This window comes from Sminthopsis crassicaudata, chromosome 3, assembly GCF_048593235.1.
Source record: "Sminthopsis crassicaudata isolate SCR6 chromosome 3, ASM4859323v1, whole genome shotgun sequence".
NCBI classification, from domain to species: Eukaryota; Metazoa; Chordata; class Mammalia; order Dasyuromorphia; family Dasyuridae; genus Sminthopsis; species Sminthopsis crassicaudata.
Genome location: NC_133619.1, coordinates 116,258,144 through 116,280,512, shown reverse-complemented (window position 1 = coordinate 116,280,512; position 22,369 = coordinate 116,258,144). Strand labels below are relative to the sequence as shown.

The window sequence follows — 22,369 nt, the reverse complement described above, 5'->3', positions numbered from 1 at the left end:
TAATAAAAAAATAAGAAAAAGATTTGGAGGTATTTAAGCAGAGATTGTATAGGCATCTCTAATAATTATATTAAAATATATTTGAGGTTGATTCTAATTAATTTATTTTGTAAAACTTTAATTACTTGGTATATGTACCTAATACTATAACATCCTATGTACTACTTATACTATTTTAAATACCTACTATATGAAATCTGGGAGAGATAAGGAACTTTAGACACTGTCTCTGATGGTTATGGTTTATATATACTCTAAGATAAGAGCTGTTATTCATAAGGGCTTTTTTTGGGGGGGGGTCAGATTCTTTTGGTAGTCTGGTGAAATATGTACTTTCTCAGAGTAATGTTATTTCAAAAAAGTTGTAACTGAAATACTAAATTTCAGTTATAGTTTAGTGAAAATACGGATATAAATTTTTTTCCCATCCTGAGTTCATGGACCTCTTGAAATCTATCCAGAAACTACAGGTTAAGATCTAAGACACAGATAATGCCAATAAATGTTAAAAGTATAGTAAAGAATTAAAAAAAAAAAAAAAAAAAAAAAGGTTAAGCTCTAGTGATAAGTAAAGTTGTTATTGACAGAATTAGCAAATAAGTCTCATGGGATGAGGTAGAATTTGAGTGTTTTTTAAAAAATGGGCAGGAATTTAATAGACAAAGAGAAGAAAGGTCAATTTTAGACATAGGAAATTGTGTAAACTAAGACAGAGAGGAGCGAGGTCACAGAATGTTTTTTGGGAGCAGTGCTCTGTCTGACTGATTTTTAAGATGCCTTCCAACTTTTAATTTCTATGATCCTATTACACATTTTTAAATTCAGACTTTCCTTTCTTTTAATTGCTCTGAATCATCATGATTTTGTTATTGAAACATACAAAGAAAATCAAGATTAAAAACTTAAATAAAGTAGTATCACGATCTAAGTCTTCAGTTTTTTACATCCCAAAAAATATATTCCCTGGCACATAAGACTTTAGCTGAAATCAGATTAACTACAAATATTCTGGTTATTTGAAATATGAGGAATTTTTTAAAAGGTATCTGACAATCTTTCTTTCCATCAACACAAGTACTCAGTTTCAGGCCCTTTCCCTCTCCTACATTACTGACAGAGTTTCCTAACTAGTCTCATCATTTGTCTCTCTAATCTAATCTTTCCCCTCTCTCAGCTCATGCTGACAGATGTAAGATTTCTAAAACACAAATCTAACCATGTAGCTCCTGTTTAGAAAGCTTTCATGGCTCCCTTTTGCTTCTAAGAGAAAATTAAAAAAACAAAGAAACAAAACTCCTCTATTTGACATTGAAAGCCCTTCAGAATCAGGTTCCAGTCTATCTCTTCAGGTTGTTTACACATTCCTCCCCTTCACACACTATATATTCTAGACAAATTGGTTTCCTTGTTTTTCCTTGCACATAATCTCTCACATTTATACTTTCTTTTCTCTTGTCTGCCTCCTACAACACCAGCTTTCTTCAATACTCAGCTTACTCTTACAAACGGGGATTTTCTAATATCTTTGGTAGTAAGTTGTACTTATTTATGAAAATACATATGCTCTAGTAGAATATAAACTTCTTGAGGGCAGACACTATTGTACTTTGTATTTGCAAATCCATTCTTCAGCACAGTGGCTAAGTTCTCATTGTGGGCATTTAATAATATTTAAGAATATTATTGTCACAAAAGTAATTTATTAAGAAAATGCACTTTTAAAATACAGGTTTTCCATGAAAAAATTTTCATTTTGTGTTTAATAAAAAATTGGCACTACTTTTTATTGAATCAAACATTATTTATATCAAGAAGGATGATATTGACAAGGTAGAGTTTCTCTAATGTGTAAAAGTACCTCAACAATATTTCCTTATGCCCAGGAAGTGACCTTAAGAAGACTATCCCAGTATAAATGCTGGTGGGTTCTACAAGGCTAGATAGGCTTTGAGTATATTCTCATCAATAATTCACTACCTTATAGATAAAAAGAGGCTCACTACAAAGAGATAGGCCACTAGATGATTAATTCTTTGGTTATGGCAACCTGTGAAAGGAGGAAAAATACAAAATAGTGCTCAGTGTAGTGTGATTCAATGAAAGCATAAAAAGGAGGGGAAGGGGAGGATCTTGAGACTATTTTTCCATTAGAATCACTTCCAGTAAACTGTTTTAGCCATGGACATGGCATAGATCCTCTTTTTTTTGTCCCTTTCTGAAAATCTCTTTCTGAAAACTTCTATATTCTAAACTTTTATTATCACTTTTATTTAATTATATTCCTCCAAAAATACTTTGTTACAAAAGAAATGGTTAACTCAATTAGGTACAATTGAGAACCTGCCAAATACAAAATACAAGTGCTTTGGCTACTTTTTTGAGATACAAGTGAAGGCATTTGTGATATCTATGTAAGTGCAGATTACCTGTCACTTAGTAACAAAAATAATGAAGAGCCTATCAAATGAGATTTTGGTTTTATCTTTTCCTCCTTCTTCCTATTCTCCAATGTTGCTATCCCTCGAGTGGTCTGCGTTAGGCCTTGAGTCTTCCTTTTTCTGAGTTAAAACTGAGTATAAGTTGCTGTATAAGTTACTGTTTTATCAGGTTCTTTTGTGAAACTTATAGCTGCTATTAAGGACTGGGAGAGTTCTTGGGATTGATAGTTGCAGAATCATAGAAAAAGAGAAGAGTGCTAAGACTCAAACAGATTCTATATCATCTATAGGCATTACTTTATTTGTGCAGCAAATGAAGCATAGCAATCTTGACATTTTCATTATAAATGAAATTATAAGACTAAGAAGTTAAAAGGAAGTCTGAATGAAAATTTTCTTTTTCCTTAGAAAAGCATAAGTAAGACATTGAGTTGGTTTTTATTATATGTACAAAGAGAATAAGAAACATAACTTCCTGGGACAATTGTTCATCTCATACTGCTGTGCTTATAATTAGCATTTTAAAAAAGAATATCATGTAAATAATTGTATGTTTCTGGGACTTTATTGCAGACAGTTGAGATTGATAAAGAAGTTTTACTGCAGAACTCTCAAGTCTCTTCCAGTAAAATCAATATTTTCAATACATATATATTTCAATATTTTATACTGCAATTAAATGCAAAGTATTGCAACTGAATACAAAAGTTCATCATAGGGAAAGAAAGTGAAAAAAAATGTTAGAAAACATGGCTGAGGAATAAGAAATGAAAGAGGCTTATAGACTATGCAGGTACTTCATGTGGAATATATTCTTTAAAAGGAAGAATCTGGGTCAATGGACATGAGGGATAATGAATAATATCATGAAAAATGAAACAAATAATTTGACAGGAAATGATTGATTACAAAACAGTAACCATGCAAATCAACTAATAATAAACTAACTAGTTCTGAATCAGTTGTCTGGTGTATAATGATGTTGGCAAGCAAAAGAAAAATCAACACTAAATTAGAACAAAACCAAAAATATAGAGAATGAAATAAACTAGAACCAACATAACTTATTTAAATCACCTACCAATGCTGAAAAATTGGAAAATTGTATCTTAGGAAAATCCAGATCGACATAAAAGGTCTCAGAGTTCATTAAAGAAAACTAACAAATGTGTCTTAGTCATAAGAATGAGGACACTAAAAAAACTCTAGTAAAAAACAAAACAAAACAAAACAAAAAACTTTATGATTTCTGGGTCTTATAGAAAGCTTACTAAGAATCTCAGCGGAGTCAGATCATTCCAAAAGCATTTAAGGAAAAGATTGGAAGGACAAAAAATAGATGAGAAATGAAAATGATATGTTAAGACTTCTAGATTAAACTAAATTTTTTTTCTGCAAGGGCAGAGGATTTGCCATATTATGACTCTATCATGGTTGGGATGTACTACAGCATGAAAAAACGACATTAAAGAAAACAAATATGGGAAAAGAAGCTGGATTATGCCAAGCATGCTTATTAGAAGTGTATGCTGGAGAAGTTAATGCTGGAGCATTGAGAAATTAATTCTCAGGATATCTGAAAAAAGGAAAGATTTGGGAAAAAAATCTCAGACCTTATTATTATCAAAAAATATGATCAAGAAAACATGAGCAACAAATAACTTAAATATCCACTTTTCAATTGCTATAAAATCTATTAAAAATAACTTACATATGCAATGAGAGAAAACTTGATCAAGATTTTTAAAGGGAATAGAAAGGCTTTTAAAATGATATTCTATAGAAGACCACAAACTTTTAAAGTTACAGAATTGACTGAAAGATACAGGAAATATAAGCTGCTATGTTTATTGTTTATTGACTTCAAAGAAACATCTTATGTAACAGAGAAAGTCAAAATCATACAAGAATCTCTGAAAAATGCATGAAGAGATAATTGTTCAATGAACCTCTCATATAAATTGAGGAAAAGTAGAGGAGGACAGATGTTTAAAGGATAACTAGGAAAGAGCTCAAATTGAGAAGCCAGGATGACAGATTACTTATAAATGGTAAGATTTTCTGAATGTATCTGTTTGCAGTGGTTGTAGTGATGATCACAAATTTCAGAACAATATACATTATATTAAATGAGATTTATAATCATTCAAAAAATTTTGGCCTAATTATTCATAAAGGAAAACCAAGAAGATGAATAATGCATATTATCCAAATGAATGACAAATAGTTGGATGGACCAACATATATATATATATATATATATATATATATATATATATATATATAAAGATGGTCCATCAGTCAGTATCATAAACAGACACTTTGGATGAAAAATGGACTAGGCCCAGACTTAATCAGTAGGGGACAAAGGGATGAAATGAATTTGAGAAATATCCAAATTCAATTCATTAAATGAATTTAATGAATGAAACAAAGAATCTTTCTGAAAAAAAGGTCCATTTAAAAAAAAATCATATTTTATTTTTCTAAATACAGGCAAAGACAGTTTTCAATAGTCACCTTTGCAAAATCTTATGAACCAAATTTTTCTCCCTCTCTTCCCCCTGCCCAAGACATCAAGCAATATGATATAGATTAACCGTGTGATTATTCTAAACATGTTTCTATATTTGTCATGTTGTACAACAACAAAAAAAATCAGAACAAAAGGGAAAAAAGCAACCTCCCCCCAAATAAAAACAACCAACCAACAACAACACAAACAAAACAAGGAGAAAATGCTATGCTTTGATCCACATTTATGAACGTCATAGTTTTCTTTCTAGATGTGGATGGCACTTTCTATCATAAATCTATTGGAATAAAAAGATCCATTTTAAACATAATTACTTTTCTCGTAAAACTAAAACAATTTTTTTTAAATTTATAAATCAGACTAGAAAACTAAAAGAAATTGTAGCTAAATAGAAGTTCTAAATCACAAGAGGGAAAAATGAGAGATGCATGATTGATCTGATTAGGCTCTAGCATATTAATGATAATGATCCATGTTTGAGAAATAGTCTAAACATATTAGGAAAGAAATATATAATTAGTTACTACTATATGTTAGACACTGTGCTTAGCACTGAGGATACAAAAAAAGTAAAAGTAAAAAGAAAAAAGCCCTTAAGCAGTCTAGTCTAATGGGATAGACAACATGCTAACAACTTTGTACAAATAAGGCATATATAGTATATAACGGAAGTAGTCTCATAGGAAACATCAGCACTAAGGAAGAAGGGAAAGACTTCTTGTGAAAGGGGGGTTTGAGCTGAAACTTGAAGCAAACTAGGAGATAAAAATGAGGATGAAGAGAATTCCATGTATGGGGGCAGCCAATAAAAATTCCTGTAATCAGGAGAAGTAGTAGTGTAATTGAGGAATAGCAAAGGATGTCAGACTCCCTGGATCACAGAGTACTTGAAGTTAGTAAAGTGTGAGAAGAACATAAAGACAGAAGAGGAACAGGATATGAAGTTGTTGGGATTTTTAAAAAGTTTTTATTGATGGCTTTTGTTTTATGTATCATCATGGGGGTTTCCCCATTATTTCTCCTCCAACTCTTCCCAGAATGTCATCCAAAATAACAAATAATATTTTTAAAGACAAAGGAAGAGAAAAAAACGAACAAAATCTATTAATACATTCAAAAAGTTTTAAAACATTTGCAGTATGCAACACTTGTGGACCAAAGGAGAATGAAAGCATCCTTTCACATCTCCTCTTAATTTTTTCTTTATAATTCTACAACATTTACTTTTGATTTTTTAAAAATATGTGGTTACTTTTTCCAAGTACATTATTGGAATTATTGTATATACTGTTTTCTTAGCTTCTGCTTACTTTATTTTCATCGGTTCATATAGATCTTTCTATGCTTCTCTGTATTTATTACACACATCATTTTTTACATCCCAGTAACTTTCCATTACATAAACATACAATTTATTTAGCCATTCACAATTGATGGACATCTATTCTATTACAATTCTTTGCTATCATAAATGTGCTATAAATATTTTAGTGTATGTGGAGTTTCCTTGTGTTAAAAGGTTGGGAATGGATTTTCTGGGTCAGAGTATTGTTTTATTTGCTTAATTCTAAATGGTTTTCCAAAATGGTTTTTACTAATTTAGAGATCCAACAACAATATATCAATATGCCTATCTTCCCCCTAGAACCTTCAATACTGATTACCATCATTTTTTGTCACCTTTGCCAAATTGCAAGATGTGATTTATTTTGATTTGCACTTCTTGTTTGTTATTTGGTGCATTTTAATGTGGTTGTTGATACTTGATAATTCTTTTTAGAATTCTTTATTTATATCTTTAAACACTTTTATGTACTACATAATAGCTAGTCATATATATATAAGTTAAGTGTTTATATATCTTAGGACATCAAATCCTTATTAAGGAGTCCAAATGTCTATGAGAATAAGTTGCTGGATTCAAGTCAAGGTAGAATCTAGAGAGGTGGCAACAGTGGCTGGTTATTAAAATCTATCTCAAGTAGCTCTTGGTTTGCATTGGGGGTGGGAGGAGAGATGGAAAATTTTTTATTTTAAAACATACTGAAAGCAGCTAGGTGGAGCAGTGAAAAGAATACCAGCCCTGCAATTAGGAGGACTTGAGTTCAAATCCAGCCTCAGACACTCAACACTTAATTAGCCAAGTCACTTAACCCTGATTGCTTTGCCAAAAAGAAAAAAGAAAAAAAAAAGAAAAAGAAAAACATAGTGGCACAGGGGCTAAGAAGACTTAAGATTAGACTAAAGGGTCGGGCACAACATGGGGCATTGAGGTAGCTCAGTAAATCAGAGTGCTGTATCTAGAATCAGGAAGCTCTGAGTTCAAATCCCATTTTAAATATTTACTGTTTAAATTATTACTTGTGTGAAGCTGGGCTAGTCACTTAGCCTCTATCTTAATCCAATGAAGAAGTGGCTCCATTCCAATACCTTTGCTTAAAAACTTCATGTGAAGAATTGGACATGACTAAACAACTGAACAACAATATAACATATGATGCTCTTGGGAAGGTCAATTTTTAATAGGACTTTATAAAGGGCTTTTAATGCCAGAAAATTCAGTTCTCAATGCTTAATAAAGATTGACTTGTGATAAATTCTATTGGTTATAGCTGTATTCAAATTGAGTTTTGCTGTCTTTTATGGTTGTCTATACATTGTTTTAATTGTGTAAACATTATATATTGTGCATATTTGAATGAAGGAAGCACTTATCAAGTGCTATACATAGAGTAAGTAGTTTTGTTAAGTGTTGGGGATATAAGTGAACAATCTCTTCTTTAATGTTATTTTCACTGATAAAATGACACCTGTTTCTGACATTTAACCATCTGACAGTGTTGAAAAATTTAGTGACAACAACTTCCTTTTTGCAATTTTAGTAGCTATGGCTATAACAAAACATCTGGAGTATTACAGGTATATGTAGCAAGATTAATGCTTAGCTATATCTCCATAGATGTTTTCCAGGATGACAGCACAGTAAAATGGGGAGAAAGCAATGTTATTTCCAAGGTTCTTGGGTTTTGAATCCAGAGCAGTCTCCATTGGTATATGAGGAAAGATGGTGGTCAAGGTTAGTGCTGATAATTTGACTTTTCTTAATTTTATAAAAATGTCAGTTCTTTCTATATTTTATATTTTTATGAGATTTTAATACAAAACTTTCCCTAGTCTGTAGCTTTTTGACTAGTTTTATCTATACTGATTTTGTTTATATAATATATTTTTACATAACAAAATAGCTTATTTTATCTTTTATATTCTGTGTCTAGCTGTGAATACTTTTACACTTTTTCTGATAATGTTGATAACATAAATGTTATAATCTGAGATCTGATAAAGCTGAATGTCTTCTTCATTCTTAATTTGTTTTCCTTGATATCCTTTAACTGGTAGTTACACTTAACACTGAAAAATGCTAAAGGCAAATCAAATATTGTTTCTGCAAACAATATTATCAACCAGTATGTTACCTTTATTTAAGAAAACTATTGTTATATAAATAGGGTAAATAATTCAAACATTTGAGACCAGTGACCATCAGTTCAAAATAACTCTATGTTGCTAATAAGCACTACACTTCCAAAATGACTGAGGTCCTGATGATTGTCTTTGAGATATAACATTAGGTTTGTCATTATGGTATATTAGTCATGTTAGTTCAAGTATCATTCCTAACACTTTACTAAGTATGTGGTTATTCTTTATAGAATTAGAAACTAAATGTGGAAATCTTTCTATTCAAAGATAAGCTGAGCTATAAATTCTTAGATGCATATGGATGAAATGAAAACATAGGCTTTGAGATTCAAGAGGGCAGGAACTGTTTTTCATTTTAATCTTTGTTTTTCCCAGTACTCATAACAGTGCCTTATATAAAAGAGGTACTTAAGAAACATTTATTGAATTGAATAAAGAACTGATTCAAAGAAAGGTAACATCTTCACAGGAAATGGGCCCTTTCTCAACCAGAAAAGAAACTATTTGCTGGCATTAAGAAAGAGGAACAGAAATGAATATGGAAGAGAGTAAAATTCATCCTGATAAAAGTTGCACTCAAGGGAAATTCAGTACTTTATCTTCTTTATCAGAAAATTGACAGGTATAGAAAACACCAGAAAAGCAAAGCCAAAATACATTTTTCTATACAAATACTTTGATATAAAATAGACAGGTTTCTACCCTCTAAAAGTCTTTATAAGCAAAGAGATAGATGTAACAGAAAGAGGAATAGTAAAATACATAGGATATTCTAGGTTGAATTAACTAAACAGCACTCCCCAAACTTTTCAAGTAACTCAAGATTGAAATTGGTTTTTTGATCAAAATGTCTGACCTGTCATTGTGAAAAATGACTGAAGGCTTTTACAAGAGATTCTGCAAGTCTTATTTACATTAATAGTAAGATGACACAAAACAATAATGCATAGGATCACTGGTCCATTAAATAATTATCAAAATCATTAAAGTTATGTAAATGACTATGGTACAAGGCCAGATTAAAATAATTATTATTCTGAAAATAAGTCACATAAGTCATTAAGTCTGAAAAGATGAATGTTATAGATGATATGACTGAAACTTAAGATTTAACAATTAACTGAAATGTTCATTAATCAAATTTCAGAATTAAAAAAAAAATTCACCTATGAAGTTAAAGAGAAGTTTTGGGATTTTAAGGAATATTTTTTTGGAATAGCAGAGAATACATTTACATAGCTCATTACTTCAAACAGGTGACAAGAGCTAGAATTATAAATAGGTTCAAGAAATTTAGGAAAGATAGTGATATTGGTTTTTATTCAAGATCAGAATGAAGAATAAACCATTGCTGAAGAAAAACTTAGTGCTGTTCTTTTTCAACTGCTTAGAGATAAAAAAAAATAAATGAATTTAGAAAAAATGAATATTCAAAAAAATAACCTAAGGTAGCAACCTACAATGCCTAGTCATAGCCGTAGATGTGGCTACAATATATGTAAAAATTTTAAGAAAGAAAATCTCAATGACTCGTAATAATTTGCTAAATGCAAAAGATATAACTCCTATAAATATAGAACAAGATTTTTTGATTTCTCAAATTCTAAAAAAAAAAAAACAAAGGCCAGATAAATTAATTGCAAACTATAGATTGTTTAGCAATATAGTCAATGACAATTTTAGTGAACTCTATTTAATTGCTTTTGGAAATGCTACTCTTTTATTTGGGTTGCCATGAAAAACTTACTTTCTGCAGTCTGTATTATTATTTCATCAAGTTCTTTTTCTAGTTTCTCATAATTCTCTAGTTTTGCCTGATGATCAGCATTTTGCGCTTGAAGTTCAGAAATGCGTTTCTCAGAAGAGGCTTGAAGACCATAAAACTCTTTAGTTAAAACCTAGTGATTAAGAGAAGTAGAAATAAAATAAAGATATTATAAAACAATTGGTTGACATTAAGATAATTCAAAATATGATACAAAATAGGTTTTCTTTTATTTGTAGAGTTTAAAAATAACTAACTCTAATTGTTATAATTTAATATTAGATAAAAAAACAAAGAATGTTTTACATTTTTATATTTTAAGGTAAATAATTCAAATATCTCTTGAAGTATCTCATAACACTGAATAAAAATGAATTTACTATTTGGAAATGATTTGGTGGTTAGGAATAGTATTGTATTATTTAAATTTCTAAAAGCACAATAATATCTACTTATCTTTGGATTATTTATTTCAATTACACAGAACTAGTCAAGAATTAAAATTCAAAAATTAGGACTTAAAAAAAAGAAAAGAATTCTGGAATAGCCAAAACAAGGTTAAAATGTTTATGTATTAAAATTCATGTAATATTACCTACAGAAGGATCTCTCTTAAATCCTTACTTTGTCCTCATTTACTCTTTAGACCCAACTCACATGACTTTGATTACTATCTTCCTGGCTCACAGCGGTTGTACACAGCAAATTAAAAGGGTTGCTAAAGGCAGCCACACTGATAACCCAAAGAAGTGAGTGCTGCTAGCCTAAAAGGCAAGAAATGCATAAAATGCTAAAAGGCAGGCATCTGAAATTAAAAAAAAAAAAAAAACATACCACCACCACTGAAATCTGGGTATATCTTGAAGGAACCAACAGTCCTTAACACTCTAACAGAAAGCTCCCTATCATATTTTTAGAATAATGTAATTACTTAAATATCCTAAAGTTCAGGACGCTCAAAAATGTGGACTCAGGTGGATTGGGTCTGTCTTCTGTGACTGAACCCAAAAGGTTCCTTTCCTCTCTTTCATTTATTGTGCCCCAATCTAGAGCTTACTTGTGGAAAATCACCAAATATTCTGGAATCTAGGTTTCTACAAAGGTGAGTCTAAGAACTATATGCAATTTTTTTTTTTTTATAAAAATCACCTAAATTTATCTGGCAATTCTGAAAATAGGTGATATTATCCCCATTTTACAGAAGATGACACTGAGACAAAGATTAAGTGACTTGCCTAGAATCACAAACTAGTAAGTATCTGACAATGTATTTGATTTCAGGTCTTTCTGACTCCAGATGTAGTGCTCTATTCACTGCACTACTTGGCTGTTTAATAGGACTCTTATATAAGCAGTCAAGGTAATAAATGTATAAGTACAGAAATTGTTGAAAACTTAACTGATTCAAAGGAATTCAACAGCAAACACAGAAAATATGTAGAAAGCACGGGAGTCACAAGAATACAATGGGAAACATGAAAAATGTATTTGGCACTCAAATGATTCACAAAAACTCATAACAGACACAGAAAACATATAAATGATTCACAATAGTTCCCGTTGGAAGGAACTGAAACTTGGGGTTAACAAAGTGGCAATATTCTGACATTACAGTGAGAACTATGTTCTGACATTATAGTGAGAATTATGTACATAATGGCCATTATGATTTAGACTCCTACCCCCCAAAAGCAAACATACTCTGCATCTGTTGAAAGGGCAATGTCCTTGCTATCAGACTTCCATTGTTATATTGAATCAGATCTCCTCTGCTCCTGTGTCTTGCTTCTAATCTCCTGCTACAGAGACTCTGTGAACAATTTTCTGAGGCATACATCAGGAAAGTTTCTAGAACAATGCTATAAAACTTAAATAGAAATAGGCAACTGAAATCATATTGATTTAGAAAACCACAGATTAACATTATCTAGGTTTTATTTTATTTTTATTTATTTTGTTAAATAGCTTCCAATACATTTTAATCTGTAGGGTCTTTCCCTCAGCAACTTTTCTCCTCTAAGATTTTAAAATCATTGCTCCAAAAGCACATTGCTTAATTGGTATGCCTCTGCCTTGCTAGGTCATGTTTGATTAAGTCCATGAGCTACTCCACATAATCCACATAATAAAAGTAAAATCTTTGTAACCTATATTGTATGTTTCTGACATTATGTTCTCCCAAATCTACTTCAGATTTCTATGTCATATTACCAGTTGATATGATGCATATTATTACTTCACTTTATATAATTGGAAATAACAGGTCTTAGAGATATTTGAAGCAAAAATGACAATATTCTTACCCTATTTAGCAGCACTGATTTTGTCACAGCATTGTTATTCATGTAACTGAAATTAAATACTTTATCTTTTTGATCACATCGACTCCTTGCTTGGTTAAGAACTCTCTCCCTTATTCTACCTTTCTATAGTGCCCAAACTAATTCTCTTCTGTTTTTTGTGGTATGACCTTTAACATTCAACTTTCATATCAATTTTCAGTTTATTGTGATAAGAAGCTTGTACTGACATGAGCTAATTGTCTAAAACTAATTTTTACCAGAATACACATCCATTTTCTCAATAGTTCTAAGTCAAGTAAGAAGATCTTCCCCAATAATTTTTGCTTTCAGGTTTATTATGTACCAGATTTCTGAGTTCTAATTTTGCTGTATAAACATTTTAGTTTTCTAACTAACACCAAATAGTTTTGATAATGGCATGTAAGAGCTAATCCTTTCTTCACTCCCACTTCCACCCCCCCCACACACATGTTTTCCATGAGATTCTAATCCTTTTGTTTCTTCAAATGAATTTTATTATTTTTATCTAACTTTGTCTCATAAAATATTCCCTTGATAATATGATTGGTATGGTATCGTCCATAAATTAGTATTGACATCTTTTATATTAGAGCATCCCAACTATGAATACTCATTAACTGTCTATAGTTTCCAGTCCTCTTTCCTTTAAACAGAATTAAGACAATGTGACAAATTTGTTTTGCTTGACTATTCCTTATCTGTTACCAAAAAACATTGTTTTCCTTTCTTTTTCTCTTTTTTTTTTTTTTTGGTGGGAGGTATGAGGCTGGATAGAAGGGAGGGGGTGACAAGAGATAAGACATAAAAAAGAGGATAAATAAGAAAGAAGAAAGTCATTTAATATTTAAACAACCACCACCACCACAACCACAAGAGAAATGAAGGCCAGAAAAAACTGCAATTATAATAGCTTTGAAATGTAAATGTTAAATAGATAAAAACCATGATGGAATAATTGTGTTTGCATTAAATTAAAATGTTTTTGCACATTAAATTAAAATGTTTTTGCACAAACAAAATCAATGCAGTCAAGATTATTAGGAAAACAGGAAACAAGGAGAAAATGATTACATCAAATTTATCTGAAAAAAGCTTCATTTCTTAAATATATGATGAATGGAGTCAAATTCATAAGAATATGAGTCATTCTCCAATTGATAAATGGTCAAAGGATAGAAACAGGCAATTTTCAGAAGAAATCAAAGCTCTCTACAGTCATATAAAAAATAATAAAAATCATGATTGGTTAGAAATATAAATTAAAATAACTCCAAGATACCACTTCACACCTATCAGATTAATTAATATGAGAGGGGGAAAAATGTTGGAGGGAATATGGAAAAATTAGGATACAAACGCATTGTTAACAGAGTTGAAAGCAACCAACTATTCTGGAAAGCAATTTCACTGTGAAACTATGCATCCAACAATACCAATGCTAGGTCTATATCCCAAAGAAGTCAAAGAATCAGGATGATTTATATGTATAAAAATATAGCAGTTCTTTTGGGGTAGCAAAAGAATAGAGGATGACTACCAATTGGAGAATGGCTGAACAAGTTGTGGTACATGATTGTGATAGAATACTACAATGCTATAAGAAAGAACAAGCAGGATGCTCTCATAAAAACTTGGAAAGACATGAATTGATGCAAAGAGAAGTGAACATATGCAGGAGAACACTGTTCACCCAGAAATAGCAATATTGTACAATGATCAATTGTGAAATGATGCAGCTATTCTCAGCAAAACAATGATCCAAGACAATTTTAAGGACTTAAAATGAAAAGTGTTATCCTGTTCTATAGGAAGAATTAATGTAGCATGCTTTTAAACTATGAGTCTTTTCGATGTTTTCTTTTACAACATGGCTAATAGTACAGAAATATGTTTTGCATGACTACATAATTTAAAATCTGTATGAAATTCCTTGCCTTCTCAAGAAGGAGGTGAAGGAGGGAGAATATTTGGAATTCAAAAATTTTTAAAACAGTTTAAAAATGTTTTTACATTTTCTCCTTAACAGGAGAAAAAAATAAGGGGGAAGAAAAACTGAATTTATTATAGTAAACTAAATTCATTATAAATTTGAAATGGAAAAACAAATTCATATTTAACCATCTTTGCTTGCTCTATTACATATGTGGAAATGCTCATTTTATTTAGTATTTCTTGAGTTTGGAATTAAAAATACTTTAAAAGTATTTCATAATTGATCTACACAAGTCTTGAATTTATTGACTTTCAGGTATTTTGTGTATAAATAACTGTCCATCTTATCGTCCTGCAAATGACCTTTTAGTTACTATTCTTCACCATTTTTGAGTCATCCCAGTTAATAACCTAGGAATTTTTTTTCTCTTCTCTCATGTTCACTCAAATTAATTGCTTATTTTTATTAATATCTCCACATCATTTCCCTTCTCCCCATTCAAATGACAATCACTCTAATACAGAATCTCACAAGTATGATACAAGTCTTATCTCTTCAGATTCCTTACATTGTGAGGCTTCCTTGGAAAACAACTATAATTAAGGCATTCCTTGATTTATGAAAAGTAAACACATGAAAACCTTCATTTATAGATCAGTTAATAAAATTGGTAAAAATAGGTATAATTATCTGATTCACAAAAATTCACTTGAAAGTGACTCCAGGGGCAGCTAAGTGGTGCAGTGGTTAGAGCACCAGCCTTGAATTCAGGAGGACCCAAGTTCAAATCTGGTCTCAGACACTTAACATTTCCTAGCTGTGTGACCCTGGGCAAGTCACTTAAACCCAGCCTTAAAAAAAAAAAAAAGAAAGTGACTCCACTAAGTACCAATCTCTTTTCTGGGAAATTTATTATAAAAATTTTTTTTCTTTGGGTGTAAAAATGTTTGGTTATAGGTGATTTAAGCATTTGACAGGTCTAAAAGATAAGAAACTTTAAATTGATATTAATAAGTACAATCAATTCAAGATTAATTAGAAATTTTAAAAATATATATACTTTAAAGTTGTAAGTACAAGACAATGAGAAAACAATTAAATTTATAAAAATTAAAGAAATTTTGATGACATATAAATAATCTGTAGTTTTTATATGGAAATTATCTCCATTGCTGAAAAAAAATACCCAAAAGGAATTAAAGTTTGGACTTAAAAGAACAATATTCCCCTCAGATAGCTTAAAAAGAAATAGTTTCTTCCTTTTAAACATCTCTGAAATAGTTAATAAAATGCTTGATCCAAACTTTTAATTTTATCTGTACTATTTCATGTTTTCAAAACATTATTCAAACGACAAAGAAAGCTAGGTCATTTTAAAATTTCATTTGAAGATTAAGCTTAAGCTTTAGTCTGTATTCTGGAATTCAATTACTAAAATAATATTCATGATTTTAGGACCAATGTTGTTAGGATTCTTACAAGGTGCTAAGTCACTGGAACGAATAGAGACAATAATTATCTAATTCAGTATGACTGATCTGACCCTACAAGGAGATGTTATGGGCCAGAACTTGAAACAAGGTACTGAGTGGAATTGAGGAGACAATGATTAAATCTAATTCAGCATTGTTTAATCCTACCACAAATAATGGTTTCCTAGTAATGAAATGATTGGTGTATACTCAGTGGACAACATATAAGCAGGAAGCTCTCAGAGGTCCCAGGACTTTGGGAGATTCACAACTAGGATTGCCTTCCAGGAGATTCACAAAGCAGAAACCCACAATCCCACACTCAAAGAGATTCAGAGTCAAGATTCATTTCTAACTTCCACCGCTGTGCTGGCTGGAGACATTGGGAGGACAAGAGGCTGAAGCTGGCTGGAGAGATTCAGAAAGAGCTCTCGGGGAACCAAGGAGAGAGATAGGCCTCTAAGAAAGCTAACCGGGCCCAAGGAAGGAGACAAGACTTGGAAGGAGAAAATAAAGGATCTGGACTTTAACTCCTGGCTGCATTTGGATTATTGAACTGAACTGAAACGAAGGCTATCTCCAGAAGCTCCCTAAGAGATGTGCTCCCAGAGAACAATTACAATTTAGGGAAAAAGAACATTACATAATGTGATCATGGAGAATAAAATTCTGACAAGGTAAAATATTCACTCTACACATATTAATTTCATTTATTGCATTATAGTCTTCATCTATTCAGAAAAATTGCTAAATGAGTAGGAAGGTAGTTACATGTGAAGAGAGTGAAGGAAGCATTGGAATATAAAATGGTCAAAATTAGGAACTGCCTGTAATTCACAGAAAAATGCTACTTTGAATATTAAAGGGAAGGGACCCTAGAATTCTTTATGCTAACCTCTATGAACAGTGAATGGATTTTAGGGTAATGAGGTAGCTTTTTTTTTGCATGACAGGTGGAATCCATTTTATTGTTTTAATCACACTAAATCTATTCATAGCACTATGTCATGTCATTTTAAAAAATCAAAATCCCTATGATTTCTTAATCAAAAACCAATTCATAGTCCATTATTTTTAAAATGCAAAGTATATAGCATTTCATCAGGATGATTAATTCCCCCACCCCCAAGAAAATTGAGGTTAAGTGACTTGCCCAGGGTCACACAGCCAGGAAGTTTGAGACCAGATTTGAACTCAGGTCTCCTCCTGACTTCAGGCTGGTGCTCTGTGCACTGAGCTACCTAGCTGTCTAATTTTTTTTTTTTTAAATAAGGAATCATATCATGGACCTTAAGAAAACTATCACTACAGGTCATGAAAATACAAAACAAACATAAATCAGTTGTGGCTCCTCGAGACTTACTACTTTTAAGATCTAGCATAATGATGAATGTAAGAATCACGAATTTGTATAAAAAGAATTGTATAATCAATATAAATATAGTTCAAAACCCTAAATTTTACAAATTAAACAAACCTACATATGTGTTCCGAGCTCCTCAATGCAGATTGTTGTAGCTATAGGAGTCAAGAACTTTATGCTATCAGACGTTTCAAACAACTGAGCTGTTTAATAAAATTCATAGTCCTCACAGTGGTTTCTTTACTTTCCAATGAGCTGGTCAAGATGTTTAAACAGAACACAGGTAAACCTCAATTTAAACAAACATGATATATATAAGTCCATATTTAGCAAAAAAGTTAAATTGGGAAGTATTTGCTACAGTGTTTCTTCAAATATTTGCCACCTATAGAATTTACAATATAATTTTACATCTAAAAACCTCTATATATTTACTTCTTTCAGAAACAACATTGTGAGCACCATGGTCAGAATTAGAAGCAAGTCAGAATAAAAAAGTAGGGTCAATACTAGGTCATGTGAGACAGTGAATTTATTATGTTACTCTTACAGAGGTATGGGAGAAATAGTGTGTTTGGATGATTTGAAGAAGAAAGGACTTGCGGCTGCTAGTTAATAACTTTAAGGAGACCTTTGGGCTCTTTTTGGTGTTTGAAAAGATCCTGCTTGGGACCCCTAATAACCTTTTAAAAAACCTTATTTTTCAATTAGTAAGCATTTATTTTATGCTCCTCCTATCCATCCTCTGACATGGAAGAATAGAGAAAAAAGCATGACTCTTACATGCACACCATGGTCATAAGTTATTTTCTTGGCTCTGCACATTTCACTATGTTTTCCCAACAGGTTTCTCTGAGAAGTTTTCACACAGGTTTTCCCTTTATCATTTCTTTCAGCACATTACATTCATATGCCATAATAATTTGTTCAGCCATGCCACAATAATTTGTTCAGCCATTTCCCAACTGATAGGCACCTCCTTATCTCTTGAAAGCTTTTCTTGATGCAGGTGTATTTCTACTGGTATGATGACTCAAGGAGCTGTCTATTGTTTCTGAGTTTCCCTTTCCTTGGGAATACCATGTGATTTGAGTTATACTTGGTATTTCTCACTGAAAGGGAAATGAAGATTGCCTACAACTAAAGACTGTTTAAGAAGGCTTTCCTGAGCATTCCAAATACAGCTTATGCAGAATTGAAGAATATCATAATCAGAGAAGACATCAGAAGTCAAATAGACCAACCAATACCAAGCCAAGAATTTATTCTACACTATAAACAAGAAAGTCTCCTTTTGGACTTCATTCAAGCCAGGAGGAGTTCAATAACTTTTGAAGTACTCTACTTTCTACTTTTTGGCAGTTAGAGATCTTCCTTACTCAACATACCAAAAATTCAAGCTAAATTTTTATTTTCTACAACACATACACAAAGTTCTTTGCTCTGCTCTCTGAGGTCAAGCAGAATAAGTTTAATTCTTCTTCTATGCCTTAATATATTTGAAGTCAGCTCCTATGTCTCCCATATAAGAAGGCAGAACCCTATCAATTATAAGAAAAATATATTTACATTGTTATTAAAAAAGAAAAAACTGGATTTTAAATTTAATACGTAGTTAAGTTAAATTAAAAGCCTAGTTATTAAAAACCTACTTATCACCTTTGCCTTAAAAAGTTAACTCTTAGTCCTCACATTCAGTCTGCTGCTAAATGTCAGTTTCCTCTTTAAGAATATTTACCAAAAACTTACTATATAATAAGTGTTGGAGGTACAAGGAAGAAAAATATGATAATCCTTGCCCATAGGAAATTTATAATCTAGTGAAAACATAATCTGTTTTGAGTTGTGTCTGACTTTTCATGATCCCTTTTGGGATTTTCTTGGCAAAGATACTGGAGTGATTTGTCACTTCATTTTTATTTTATTTTATTTTTTTTTTTACAGATGAGGAAACTGAGGCAAACAAGGTTGAGTAATTTGTCCAGAGACAGCTCATAAGTGTCTTAGGGCAAATTTAAATTCAAGTATTCTTGTCTCTCTATCCACTGCACCATCTTGTTACACCATCTTGTGAATATAATGAATGTTCATAAATAAGAATTATATAAAATAGCATATGATAAGAATAAAAGATATATTGAGAATACTATACAGTACCTTAAAGAAGGAGAAAGCTTTTGGCTAGAAGGATTAGAAAAAAATTTAGGAAGCAAGTGGTACTTCATCTGGACCTTAAAGGATGGGTATGTGTTTTCAGTAGATACAAATAAGTATTATAAGATGGTGTGTTTAGTTCAAGAAACAGTTAGTAGTCCAGTCTGACTAGAATATAGAGTACACGAAAGAGAAATAGTATGAAAAGGCTAGAAAGGTACTGATTATGTGCCAGACTGAGAAATATATATTTTACCTATGGGTTACCACTATATATTTTTAATCATAGAGTGACAATATTAGACTTATTCATTAGAATGATTATTTTGGCAACTTTACTTAAGATGAATTATAGAAAACAGAGACTAAAGGGAGACTATTAAGGGTCAAGTAGGAGTAATGAGACCTGATCTAAGATAGTGACACTATGAGTAGATAGAAAGGAATTGACATGAAAGATAGTGCAAAAACAATTGGCAAATACTGTTCAGTGCTGGATATAGAATCTAAGGGAGAGAGGAGGACAACTTCTGTTTTGTTTTACTATTAGATAAGGGACAAGTTTTTGAAGGAAGATAATGATTTCAGTTTGAGATGTGTAGGTGAGCAGAGAGAACTTCCTGGTAGCCTCAAATTGTATTGTATAGATGATTGCACATTCCTTTTATACAGCTGGTCTTAATAAGCAGATTGCTTTTACTAGATTACACAAATAATATACTTCAGAACATTTTCTACAAAAGACAAAGCTACAGGTTTAATTTGTAGAGCACCTAATGGTTTTCACATCATTTTCTTACAAATTGTTTCATTTAATCCTTCTAATAATTTTGTGAGGTGGGGTAGGCAATTGCTATGGCCCTTCCCTAGCTATCTCATATCTAATTATATTGTATTTTTATACCACATAAATACACATTTATGTATACATATAAGACTACACACATATACACATATATTTATATACATAAATACGGTCTACTAAAATTACCTACTTTATATTATTCTATTAAAATAGATTATAAGTTCCTTCATTTTTTGGCATTGTATCCAGAGTACCTAGTATAGAAGGCCTTTAATAAATGTTTGTTGTTTGATTGATTAAATGAAAAATGAAGAAACCAAGACTGAAGATTAATAATTTCCCCACTTACTGTGGGATTTTGGGGCAGTACCATATGAAAACCTATGAAATACTTGGAAAGAGTGCCTAGTTGAGCAATATTTTAATCATTAATATGGACCTACTAAAAGAAAAGTTAGTTCTTAAAAATTTAACTTACTTTTAAAAAAGTGTTTTATTTAATACTCTTTTAAACAAAGAAGTACAAAAACTGCCCAACCATATTTGTCTGCAGAGTGTTTTGCTACTCAATATGCCACATAAAACTAAGTGTCCCTTAACTTCTCAGAATACCAATTTACTCATTGGTAAAATAGAAATGACAATCCCTGATATCCTGACTTGTAGGAGGATCAATGAGATAATGTCTGCAGGACTAAATGTTATTCTAAAATGTCAGCTATTAAAATTACTGTACTATTGGATATGCTTTTATATACAGTTAAAAATAAATTGTAAATAGCATTTTATATGTAAGGAACTGCTAATAAAAACCTTTAAAATAGTTTCCTTAAATAGAGAAAGTCTACAATTTGGATTACTACAATAATTTTCTGAGGAAAGTAGTTTTACTAAATAATTAATAAGCTTCATTTCAATACATCTTACTTGTCATAAATTCTATATTCTTATAATTTGAAATAATGTATATTTGCAAAATCATAAATGATATGCATGGTAAAGAGATTAATTGTAAATTATACCATTACAAAAACCTTATCAAACATCAAATGTGCATGAAATATACAAACCTCCATTTTTTTCTGATATTTGTCACATTCTAATTGACACTGTGTGAGGTTTCTTGCTGTTTCTTCTTGTAGAAGTTGAGCACGTTCACTTTCAAAAGATTTTAATTTACTCTGGTGGAGAAATTCAGCCACTTTGCTCTCTGAACTGAGTTGTAATTCTCTGTATCTGAAAAAGAATAATTATAGAGACATAAAAGGAAGGTAGTCAAGACAGTTTATTTTTTTTTCTTCTCTTTTTTAAAATTAATTTTATAATTATAACTTTTTTTTTGACAGTACATATGCATGGATAATTTTTTACAGCATTATCCCTTGCACTCTCTTCTGTTCCAAAATTTCCCGTCCTTCCCTCCATCCCCTCCCCGAGATGGCAGGCATTCCCAAACATATTAAATATGTTATAGTATATCCTAGATACAATATATATGTGCAGAACCGAATTTTGATGATGTTGTTGTTATTGTTGCAAAGGAAGAATTGGGTTCGGAAGGTAAAAATAACCTGGGAAGAAAAACAAAAATGCAAATAATTTACACTCATTTCCCAGTGTTCCTTCTCTGGGTGTAGCTGATTCTGTCCATCACTGATCAATTGGATCTGAGTTAGATCTTCTCAAAGATATCCACTTCCATCAGAATACAGCCTCATACAGTATTGTTGTTGAAGTATATAATGATCTCCTGGTTCTGCTCATTTCACTCAGAATCAGTTCATGTAAGACTCTCCAAACCTCTCTGTATTATCCTGCTGGTCATTTCTTACAGAACAATAATATTCCATAACATTCATATACCATAATTTACCCAATTGTCCAATTGATGGACATCCATTCATTTTCCAGTTTCTAGCCACTACAAAAAGAGCTGCCACATTTTTTTTGCACATATAGGTCCCTTTCCCTTCTTTAGTATTTCTTTGGGATATAAACCCAGTAGTAGCACTGCTAAATCAAAGGGTATGCACATTTTGGTAACTTTTTGGGATAATTCCAGATTGCTCTCCAGAATGGTTGGATTCTTTCACAAC

General features: G+C 31.4%; 1 protein-coding gene across 9 annotated transcripts in view; it reads right to left on the bottom strand.

Annotated features, from left to right (window-relative positions):
* The window catches only part of PIBF1 (progesterone immunomodulatory binding factor 1), a 266,914-nt gene that overhangs the window by 129,135 nt on the left and 115,410 nt on the right, over positions 1-22,369 (bottom strand). For all 9 annotated transcript variants that reach the window (XR_012487776.1, XM_074299240.1, XM_074299239.1 and 6 more), the window contains 2 exons: positions 21,344-21,509; positions 10,205-10,355 (listed from right to left, as the gene is read on the bottom strand). Coding sequence is in view for 8 of the 9 variants with exons in the window: in XM_074299240.1 (XP_074155341.1) it covers positions 10,205-10,355; positions 21,344-21,509 (317 nt within the window). In the remaining variant the exon portion in view is untranslated. The remainder of the gene's footprint in view (positions 1-10,204; positions 10,356-21,343; positions 21,510-22,369) is intronic.